The following is a 12,284-nucleotide window of genomic DNA, read 5'->3' on the forward strand; positions in this document are numbered from 1 at the left end:
CCAGTTAGTTAGAACTGAAGAAGCCTCTTGGATGAGAAGTGAAACGTCTTCAAGGAACTGAAACAAGTCCAGTTGCCTACGATACAGCACTTGATACATTTACCATGACCTGGATGACTGAGAACCTTCATCAACATCTCATTAATATTGTAAAGTAAGAGTGCACCTTTAATATATGCATTGAGCCATTTAATTTTGATTTTTACAGTTAGAGTCCTTGATAACTGATGGGTTATTCAATGTATAGAAGTCAGTATTTCAAACTATGGACACCATGGATCAGCTGTAAAAACTATGTTCACACAGTTTATAGCTTATTTGGTGTCGCAATTACAAGAGCCTACATGATGTAGGAAACCAAAAGGATTTTTAGCTACATTGGCAGCTTGGCTGCTTGGATGGCAATGTTGGTTCACCACTTTGGTCCAGAGTGAAGCAACTACTGGATGGGTTGGGCGTAAAACCACACTATCTGGTGTTAAAGGCTGTGCTTAGCTTGGACATACATCCACCTAAACCTCCTCTTCCAAAAAAATGGAATTCCAAATTATTTTGGACATAAATATAACCATACCTGTGTTAGACAAGTTGGAAAAGCTGGAGCAGGTAATAAATAAAAGGCACCTGAAAGGCTTAATGATAAAAGTTGCCAAAGAATTCCACCAGGGACTAACTACAACTATTAGTGTGGGGGAAAAGCCATTCATTTAGTTTTGATGCTCTCTACATCCATGTGGCTTATGGTGCCTAAAATGGCTTGAGTGCTGGGCCTAAGCCTTTAATGATAGGGAAAACCCTGCATCTACAGCCACACTCGTGGCTCTGTGAGGCGGTAATGTTCTTAGTAAAGTGAACCAAAATGTGAGATAAACCAAAGCATTGGACAAACTTCACCCAGTGCTAGAAAAAAAGTAATGGGATCACCAACAAATATCCACACCAAAGTGCCAAATCCGCCCAGCAGTTTCATCAGTCCATCGGCTGGAAAAAAGTGCAAAAGGAAAGGTCAGGAGATCACAAGTCCAAGGGATTAATCCTCTTGGCACCATAGATATCTGAGATATAGAGATTTCAACTGACAGACAGATGGACATTGCCCTAGAGCGATGTTGCTAGAGTGGCTAAAAACGTTTGTCTCCTCCAATATATACTTGACAAAGCAAAGTAATATAAAAACATGTTTTGTTGAGATGGAGTTAATGGATACCATCTTAAACTATTTCCTATTTAGAGAGTAATAATCCTTTTAATTTGTGTCTCTGGCGCAGTGTGCTCACTGCTTTGCTGTCTTTTGTAAGACTTTCTGTTTATGAAGATGACTATTTAAAAAAATACATATTTTCTTGTCGAAGATAATTTTGTCATTTGTTGCAAAAATGACCCATCTTCACTCGTTGCAGAACTGGTCTCATTTTGCTGACATTAAAAATACATTGTCACAGTACACCAAAACTAAGCAGCAGATAATGGACCACCAAATTATGTAGATTTAATAACTACATAATTATGTATGAGATAATTATGTAGTTATTATGTAGCTAACCATTGTCAAGGCCCTTCACTGTTTTACTGAACTACTTTTGACACACACATTTACTTGACAAGCACTCTTTATCCATATTCAACACATTTTCTTTTGGACATAAAGTAATACATTGTTAAAAAAAAAAGAAAAACCTGTATTGGACCTCATCAAATACTATGCCCTTGCCTCCCAGAGTTGCTGAATGTATTTTAATAAAGCTACAGTGATCACATTGACGAGATAAAATGCGGCAAGAGGAGCAGATATTATGATGAAGTGTATGAGAGCGCATACTTTATCTGTACATTTGTTATGCTGACAGGCAGCTGTGTGAGGACAAAAGCAATCGGTAAAATGTGACAGCCGCAGTTGAGGATTGTAAGTTTTTCCTGTTCGCAGACATACAAGTTTACAAGAACCCACATAAATATTTTCTGTCGGTTTTTTGTTGTAACTCTGCAGCAGCGAGGCATCAAAACTCATTATGTAACGGTTATGGAAAAACTCCCCGCAGTAAATCCTCGCCGAAATACTGAAAAAATAAGATAAATGTTCCTGACTGTGACAGCTAACCCGCGCTCATTCCCTAGACAGAGGATATATGATACTGAACTGTTTTTTTATTTTTGTACCATCAGGAAGAAGAGCTACGACAGAGCGGCGAGGCCAAATATCACCACCTGAACGAAGACCTCCACGTCCTCATCGAGGTGTTTGCCCCGCCGGCTGAGGCCTACGCCAGGATGGGTCACGCTCTGGAGGAGATCAAGAAGTTTCTCATACCAGTATGTTCCCTTTTCGTCTACACACACACACACACACACACACACACACACACACACACACACACACACACACACATACACACACTCTGGCTCTCCTTTTTCTCCTCCTGAATTCCTTCCCAGCTGCTCTTTGGCCCCAACCAGCTCATTTTCAGCCTGTCCACAGTGAAGCCAGTGAGTTACAGCAGAGACAACCCACTCTTTCACTTACACTCTTTGTCTGTTACTTGCGCTGTAATTCTGTCAGGTCCGCCAGAATGTGTGCGTGTGTGTATAACTGCGTCTGATTCAGTGTGTGTGATCCTTGGTGGGAAGTCGTGGGTAAAACAGGAATAAAAGAGCGCAGGCGGGAATCTCTGCACGGGCCAAACCCTCCTTGGCAGCAGCATGCAGCATGGAGCTTATTTACTCTTCCTCCATTCATTATGGATGATCTCTCCGATGCTCAGAGCTATGATGATTTACATCTCAACATTAATTATTCGCAGGCCCCTCCCCCACCTCGCTGTTACCTCTTCCAAATGTTGCCATGAAACATATTTATTGATAGAGAGGACACATGACAATCATATCAATCGTTTTGTGATTAAAGACCTAATTCCATCTTAATTATGTATTTTAATTTAGCTGTTAAAAACAACTGGGTGAGAAGATAAAGGCAAATGGGGTCCCGAGGATTTATCTGAGAGAGATCTGAAATGTTTTGCTGCCTGAGGAACAGCGGTCACGGCAGTACTGTAAAGTACATTAATTAGATATTCCCGGGGCTGTAGCCCTGGAGATAAAGGACGAAATTTAATACAGTGTAATTGAAAGCGAGTCTATTGCTGTCTGTGTCTCTGTGTGCGCGCTTGTGTGAACATGCTGCCTCTCTGTGTGCAGGATTACAATGATGAGATCAGACAGGCCCAACTGCAGGAGCTCACATACCTGAACGGCGGCTCGGAGGATGCCAAGGTGCCATCGGTGAGGGGCAAGTCAGCCGTCCGTGGAAGAGGGACACCTGTTCCAGGTCCTCCCAGGTAACCTGCATCCAAGCATGTGTGTGTGTGTGTAAATCTGTGTGTGTGTGTGTGTGAGAGAGTTGTTGTGTATACGTGCACTTTAGTTCAGCTGGGGACTAGGTATTATTTACAGTTAAGGAGCTACTGGGAAGGCAGTTTTTTTTGGTAAATGGATGTGTGCAGTATCCTTTTGCATTTTCAGAGTTAATGGTGTCATTTAGAGTTACAGCACATTTACGACTGTCTGGCACAACAATACCAGAAATATTCAGTGTTATTGTGTTGTTTTTCCAAAACTAGACATGGATGTCACAATCAATTTGTGATACATTCTAAACTGTTTTAGGCTTTATTTCCTGATGCAGACTTCCATTTTTTCTCTGTATGTGCCAGCGAGACTCTTTCATACATGTTTAATTGCTTAAACAATTTGGTCCAGAGTAATTTAGTACTTCTATTGAACGTGTCCATTTTGGCTGCCGTTGCGACGTGCCTGTATAAGCTCTTGATTTGCTAAGCAGCTCATTACACCGACAGCTCCTGGACTGATCCTGGGGCTGCCCTCCTGATGAGTGCTGTGAATGAAGAAAAGCTCATCTGATCATATCACTGCTGGGATGTCTCAGTTTAGAAAAACTAAAAAAAGTTAACAGTGATCTTGACTCTGCAACGTTTACTTTGACAGTAGTTAAATTCTATGTCAGAGAAAAAATGTATATGATTATATTGCAGTCTGTATGACTTCTTATATTATTGATGCCACAGGAGACAAACAAGCTTCATGGAGAAGATTTATTAATTATACACACAAAATGTACATAAGTCAGAGCAAGCAGTGGTGGGCTGGTCAGAGCAGCAGGTCCATCAGCTCAGAGAGCAACATGTGGAGGGGGAGGTGGTGTCGATGAAGTCGGGATGATTTTATGACATTTCATGGTCACATTAGGGTGTTAGACTACATTGAGTTGTGTACTTGTGTATTTGAGTTGTGTTACTTATAAGGTAACTGTGCCTTTTATGTGCTCGCCTGTCACTAAAACCTCCGGGGAAACATCAGATAATATGTCAGAGAGTGAGGAAGGTAGTTTGCGTACGAAACAGTCCAAAACACAAAGACTCTAAAGTCTTCACCAATCCAGGGTAAACTGAATATAAGAAAATGTCATTGAATGAGACATTTTCTTATCTTTTTGGAGTGCCTGGATTGCCTGTGGTTTTTGAAGTCCCCAAATTCCATTTTCCAAGAGCATTATTTCCTTTTTCTACACTTCATTTACTATCAAAAACATTTAAGAAGCTGGAACCAGCATATATTTGACATTTTTGCTTGAAGAATTATTAGTTTGTTTTTGCCATCACAACTTTCCTTGTGGCTCCCCCAAATCTTATCTTTGCTATTTTTTAACCCCTGGTTTGAAATCAGACACAAACAGCGGCTCCAACTTCGTGCACCTGGTTGATAAGTGCACCCCATGTTTTGGGGCGTACAATGAGTCAAATCTATAGGTCTAAAAATTCTATAAATCGGGTCCTTAAAGAGTAATTCTACCAATTTCACACAGTAAAGTATGTTGATGAAGGTTCTCAGTCATCCAGGTCATGGTAAAGCTAGGTGCTGTATCGTAGGCAACTGGCCTTGTTTCAGTTTCTTTAAGACGTTTCACCTCTTCATCCAAGAGGCTTCTTCAGTTCTAACTAACTGGAGAGGAGTAGGCTGGCTTTTGCTAACACCCAAGACCTATACAAATACTTTATTGTGTAAAATTGGTGGCATTAGCCTTTAATGATCACATTTGCCTGAGTTCTTGTGTTCATGCAAATAATGCCTGTCTTCTCGCTGAGGTAAAGGTGACAGTGAAGTGACGTTACAACACGTAGACTGCAGTGCGTCCCCTCACCTGTCAGCAGATAATGCTGGTTTCTTTTAACCATGTCCACAATCTTACCCTTAACCTAACCAATTAATGTCTGTCTAAACTTGACAGTATCCTAAGCTGCTGACCACAAAACAGCCATATGCAGTAGTTCATTTTGGAAGGCCTTGACAAACAATCTATTTTGTCATTTAAGACGTGTTCCTGTTAGCTGACTGACGGGAAGCGCAGTGTGTCATAATGTACGGGCACACACTGATATAATATTATTCCAGTAGGACAGGCTGAAATTAAACTAAGAACAAGCCAAACAAAGGCTTCCTGTTTAATGTGATGGGTTATCTGTCTCAGTGGAAGTTGTTTCTCATATTCTACAAGAATGAATGACAGCAAAAAGCTCCTTCTGAAGGCAGAAAAATGAGCCGTGATACTTCTAACTATGCTGACTGTGTGCAGACCTCAGCAGGAGCTACAAAGAAGAGGCACAGACCATAGATGACTGGCATAAAACTACAAAACCAAAGCAGTGCTGTTATCTTTTCAAAGTTGCACTGTGCAACATGGCTGCTTGTTTACTAAACTGGCCCAGCGGTTTTCTGTGCACCAAAGAAAACCAACTGGACAACAGAGGCAACACATCTAATGCTGGTGAGTCCAGCTTTCTCTGGACAGAGCTGTCAATAAAGCTTAAAGAAGGTTCAATCAGAGGGACAATTTCACTCTTTCTCCCCTCTTCTTTCATTGATCACTCCTTCCCAGCACACCTCTTGGCTTCTGTCCATTCATATATTTTACTCCTTGCCTATTACCCTATTACATATAGCCTTGGGGTGTCACGATTTCAATTAAATTGAAAATCCATCTAAATTAACTTTTACTTTTGATCACTGAAATCCAAAACAGAATTGGCAACCATCCCCTGAAAGACAAATTGAAATGTGGTTTCAAAGTACATTATGCAGGCTATGGTTTCAAGTCTTTGTTAACATATGAAACCATGTAGACCACGGGTCCCAAACTTAAAATATCTAGGAGCCACTGGCCAGGTTCTTCTCTCAGTAAATTTGAACCAAGATCATTGAGCACCTCATCTTTCTCTCTTCCTGCTGGTTGATGTGTTTAGTAATCTTTTTTAACGTTGTATTCCCGAAAAACAGTAGCCCTCTTTGTAGATGACAAAACCAGAAGCATTCACTTTGAACTGAATTGATTGTATAGCTTTCTTAAAGCTCTCTGTCCTCTGGGTCAACCTTTCTTTTAGGTTCAAGAACAGACAATCCAGTGTCAGATGTGCTACAGTGAACTTGCTGTTAGACATAGCTTAAAGGATAAGTTCACCCAAAAATGAAAATTCAGTCATCATCTATTCATGCAGATGGAAAGTCAAGTGAAGTTTCAAAGTCCACAAACGTTGCTTTTCAAAACGTACATGAGGACTTTTAAAAAATAAAAGAAGAAAAAGAACAAACCTCCAGTAAAAAAGCTCCATAGAGCTCGTCTGGTGAAATCCCCATCTTGAAGCCCAAGAGCAAATTGTGTATCTGTTTACAGAGCAGCTGTCTGATGTCTGTCTGATTTCATGCTGTACACAACTCAAGTACTTTTCCACTATAGAAGGGATACCCGACCTGAATCCATAAGGCCAGGTTCAGACAAAAATGGAGAAATGTAACCGGGTACGAGTGGAGTTCAGTCACATCAATTGACATGATAAATGAACAATGCCTTTTCACCGCCATCTACACTGTACATGTCTGTAATCAGGGGAAACAGGCAAGCTGTAACCGTGGTAACAACTGCGTGACAGGGTAACACAAACTACAGCTTACATTAAGTGCATCAGGCTCCAGTCAGGTTCGGATGTTTAAAACAAAATGCCTGTTGAGTTCGGGTTGGGCTCGGTTACTCCTCTCTCAGATTCGGTCACGTTCAGACAGAAAGGTGCGACCTGAGCGGCACTCTACACACAGACTCACAAGGTGAAAACAACAGCAGCCACGCTGTCGCAGCTGGTAAAAATGCTGGCCATAGATAAGTAGTGTCACAAGCTATTTCATTTCATGTAAATGGTAAGGATTTTGACTTGGATTTTATTGACGCTGAACACTTAACTGGTCATTTTTGCATTAGCTTGGCAACATTTTTCAGAGATCCCTGCCCTGGGAATGACATCCAGCCAGCTTGTGTCAAAAAAATTCCTTTCTACATTTTAACATCAGCACTTGATGCTGTTAAACCAGTGCCTTCTGATGAAACTGCTTTCAGGAGACATAATTTCATTTGGAAAAATATGGATCATCTGGGGCAAGCTGAGTCTCTCCTCTGTTCCTCTCAGCCACACTTTGTGATTGTGTGTACATTTGGTAAATGTGTTTGTTCCATGTTATGCTGCCATATTTTACCCAACATAGGTCAGACTGGCCATTATTTGAGCAAGAAACGTTAATAGAAAAACAGAACTGATAGTAAATACTGTGAAGTAGTACACAGTGATGCAACGTCTAGTGTCCATAAACATTAGCAAAGCAAAGCCACATTTGCATAAAAGCCTTTATATGCAAATGATTTCCAGTAGATGCTTTCCACTCTACTATCCCTGTGAACCCACGCTAATTCCAGCTCCTCTGAGACCTCACAAGACTACAAATAAAAATACTCATGGCCATTAGACGACTTTAACACTCCCTGCGTCGACGCATGGGGAAATGAAAACAACAAAACGCAAAGAGTGGTGTTTGTTCTTCTTTGTGTTTATAAAAGAAAACACACTTCTTTCATCAGATTTTGAGATAAACAAGGTCACAGAGAAGAGGTGTATGTATTGCTCTGAGTCAGAATGTAATTGGCTGTGTTTTAAAACACACTGTGATTAGAGTTTACCGTGCCCAATGTGAGAATGATAACAGAAGTCCCGGAGGCCTCTTGACAGGAAGTCGCATGCGATTTTCTACGTGTTCACACTCACGTCATGTGTTACTTTTGATCCATACCAGTGCTCTGGATGCAGACTTCGTAGCCGTCAAACATTCCTCTTCGCTTTGACTTCGACTGGAGCTGCCGCATGCTCTTAAAAGGGAATCGACTCTCGGTACTGAACTGCTTCTTTCTCCGCTTGAGGGCGGTCTAATTTCTATCAAGTAAACATCCTCTGCTGTCCCCGTTAGTCAGGAAATTAGAGAGATTTCTCTTTTTCTTCCTTCTGCCCCAGATCTGAGATGTTTCACCAGTGTGCTGCACAGCTGAAATGAATGCATTGAAAGAAAATGACCCGGAGAGCAACCTTGGTGTTTTTTCTGCTGCTGCTTCAAATCAGTTAACTGCTTTTGAAAGAAGGTTCAGTCGGTGCAAAAAGCTCAAACAACATATTACCAAACCACAAGGTCAGGCCGCCTTTGAAATCCAACAGAGCAGCTTGACTTTTCTTCCATCTTGATTACTGTACCAGTTACACTCTTGGTTCTGTGCTAATTCATCCTGTTGACTCTATAGATCAGTATCTCACAGTAGCTATTTTCGCAACAGAGCTTCATGGCAGTCGGGACCGTGCACCTAAATATAAAAGTTAAACTCAAACCCCAAAACTTGCACTGTGTAATATCTAAAACTTATATGGTAAAAATAATTTTATTTCCTCCACGTCCTCAGAGTCCAAAGCTTTTTTTTCAACACTGACCGTTTAAAATTGTCAAATGCACAAACAAGCATTCATCACAGACCAAGCAGAAATATCATGTTTTTTTTTTTGTTTTTTTTTATTTCATCTGCGTCTTCCTTAATAGAAAGGAAAGCAATTCAGCCACAAGACATGCTGTGTTTTGAGTAATGGACATGACTCACTTTTTCTCGACTGGAGGAACTTGCCCTCCACCCTCGCTGTTCCTCTGTCTCCACCTACACATATAACCTGCCGCTGAATACATCAAATTCATCGCTCCGGTTGTACCAAGTGATTCTGGCCGATGTAGGAAATCATTAACTGGAGTGGAAGTAGATGAGGCAGCTCGACTCCAAACATAATAAATGACAGCATCTCGTCATGAAGATCTGGAATGCAGTGGACATCTCATACTGATGATAGATAATACTACGCTTGTAATAGTAGCTATTTTTTAATGCTTAAGTTCATCTGAAGAATATATATATATATATGTATACATATATATATATATATATATATATATATATATATATATATATATATATATATATATATATATGAGTGTGTGTGTGTGTGTGTGTGTGTGTATGTATATATATATATATATATATATATATATATACACATAGTTTTTCAAAATGAGTTTCTTTCATCTGAACCTGGGTGGATGTTTGTGTCTTGTGTCAGGACTCGAGGTGGAGTTCCTCCACTGCATGCAGCGGTGCCCCGAGGAGCAGCACCCAGAGGAGCCCCACCCAGCCGGGCTCCATCCTCCAGAGGGAGGGGGGTTCAGAGAGCCAGAGGCGCCCCTCCAACCCCCGGATACCGGCAGGCTCCTCCCATAGTTCAGGACACATATGGCGAATATGTGAGTATATTAAAACTCTATATGAGAGACCACATGATGAAATATATTTATTGTTGTCACTGACACTAGTGGTGATATAGTGAATTAAATTCATTTTCATTTCAGTGATTTATTAGTAATTTAAGTCATTTATCAAGCATAATTGCCAAACATTTAGCTCTTTTTAGCTTCTATGAAAATGTGTTTATTTTCTCAGTTTTACATCACTGTGAATTGGATATTTGGAGTCAGAACTAAAACAAGGGAATCAGCATGTTTTGGGCCATGGAAACGTGTGCATTTTTCACTATTTGCTGGCATTCTTATCGACTAAGCGATCTTCAGATGAATTTAAAAAAATATTCAGCAGATTGATGAGTGATGGAAGTAACCGTTGATTACAGCCCCATTGTCCCTCTTCATTTAAAGATAAGAGTTTAGGAGTATCCCAAATGTCACCATAGTTGTAGACCAGTAATTCACTATGCCATTTCCATAAAGTAATAGAAGAAAACGAGGTATGGTCAAAATGGAAGTGTAAGCTGACACATCCTTACTTTTAGTCTCTAATACGGATTAAGTTCACACAATCTGCATCTGAATGGAGTCGGTCATTAGACTCTCCCTGCCTGGTAAAACGACACACCTCCACTTTGCTACTGCCACACAGGCAGTAGCAAATTATTTTCTCTTGAAGACTGATGACATCATCAGGGTTATATGCTCAGTCTTTAGAGCCACAGAAGACATTATACATTTGCTCTCGCAGACTGAGTAGTACGTGTTATGTAGAGAAAGCTGATATACATATATCATCATAGCATCAAGATGTTTGAGGATGATTACTTACAATAAATAAGCTGAAAGGGACAGGTGCATTCTGGTATCCTAAAAATAACTGAAAGGTCAGCTGAGCACACAGCTCAGGGAGGCACGTAAGATACTTTAAAATCCTTCGTGCCTGATTGCTGCAATTTGTCAAACATCATCCTTTTTCTTGGAGTCATAACTTAATACAATTTGAAAACGCAGACATCAAACACATATGTGACTTACATTTTTGGATGATATTGTTATTACTTGGATGCCCATTGTGAATCAACTCCCTTAGAAATCATAGTAAAAAGATGCTTCTTATAACTGTATACCTTGCTTGAGAATCACCACATTTTTACATTTCCTCTGTATCAAAGTAATCCAGTAAAAGTGTTCTGTGGGTATTTTGCAAACATGAACAACAAATAGATAAATTGGCACACTTTGAATAGCACCAATTTGATAAATTGTTATCAAATATTGGTAACTTTGAGCATGATGATCCCCCAAATAAAGTACTATTAATTAATATTAAAAAAAATGTTCACATGTTTCACGGTGTCTGACCTAAAAGTCTTCTTGCTCTGGAGAATTAAAACTATTAACTTGGAAGAAAGTCTCGTAAAATAACAGACATAACTTTTTAAATGACTATGTACCATTGTGTACGAGTAAATATGTTGTTTTATAACTTCAGTGAACTGGCCCTTTAAAGGTTTCAGCACAAAGTATGTGTAGCTGCTTACAGTGAGTAATGACTTGAATTCAAACACGCAGGCAGCCCTGACCAGTCCACCATGTTCCATTTTTTGTCTTGCTACATGAAGTGTCAGCATAAAGCAAGGGAATTTATTATTGTAGCCATTATTGTGATTTGGTCTTGTAGCTTACCTGCGCTCTAGTCTTATGGGAACCTGGCTGTAATATCAACAGCTAGCAGAGATGAATATATTAGGCTTAGAGTCAGAGCCTTTGTGCATTTGCCAAGAGAGTCTCCTGCTACACTGTCAAGGCAAGTTCCCCAGAGACTCGGGCATCAACATTGCATATTTAGCAGATAGAAGGAGAGAGGAGGTGGCCCGCGTTGGAAAATTGCCCCAGCAGCCCATACCTAACCACATCTGACAGGTTTATTCAGAGGTTGCGATTCAAATGTGTGGAGGTCGTAGAGAATGACTCTTGGACCAGCTGCACCTGTGTTTCTGGGTGGAGAAAAAAAGACCCCCAACATCTGCCAGATGATAAATCTAACCACATCGCTGCAAATTAGAGGCTGAATGAGTTTGACTCTGTATTATCTGAATAGATCACCATCCCAGGACAAGTGTTCTCCATCGAGGCGCTGACAAATAGGCTCTTGTATTCATCAATGAAATGACAAAGAGATGCTTCTTGTTCACATTTGTTGCCTTCATTTATCACTGCTTAACATTCATTCCCTTTTTGCTGTGCCGCATTGCCACGGGCCAAAACATTTGTTCAGCTGGAGGCGTTTTCTTCCCCTCTCTTGTTTAGATAAACAGCACCAGACTTTGGTTATCTCGTGGTGATTTTGTCATGATGACACATAGCTATATAGAATCTTTGTTTGCATGGTTTTGGTTTACATAATCTGTGCCTGTTAAAGCTTCTATTTGTATCAGTATTAAATTATTCTGAATCCAATTGTTAGAAAACAAAATCACATAAATGTTATTATCCCGTGATCCAGTCTTGGCAGCACCATCAGTCTTGAAGGGTTACTATGATTGCAGCCAAATCTCATTTCATGTAAT

The 12,284-nt window shown here is 40.2% G+C and overlaps 1 protein-coding gene across 1 annotated transcript in view; it reads left to right on the forward strand.

The window, feature by feature from the left end:
- The window catches only part of khdrbs3 (KH domain containing, RNA binding, signal transduction associated 3), a 115,682-nt gene that overhangs the window by 73,115 nt on the left and 30,283 nt on the right, over window positions 1–12,284 (forward strand). Inside the window, exons 4-6 of the mRNA XM_073462890.1 lie at window positions 2,164–2,310; window positions 3,193–3,332; window positions 9,534–9,714. Coding sequence (XP_073318991.1) covers window positions 2,164–2,310; window positions 3,193–3,332; window positions 9,534–9,714 — 468 coding nt within the window. The remainder of the gene's footprint in view (window positions 1–2,163; window positions 2,311–3,192; window positions 3,333–9,533; window positions 9,715–12,284) is intronic.

Source organism: Pagrus major, chromosome 3, assembly GCF_040436345.1.
Source record: "Pagrus major chromosome 3, Pma_NU_1.0".
NCBI classification, from domain to species: domain Eukaryota; kingdom Metazoa; phylum Chordata; class Actinopteri; order Spariformes; family Sparidae; genus Pagrus; species Pagrus major.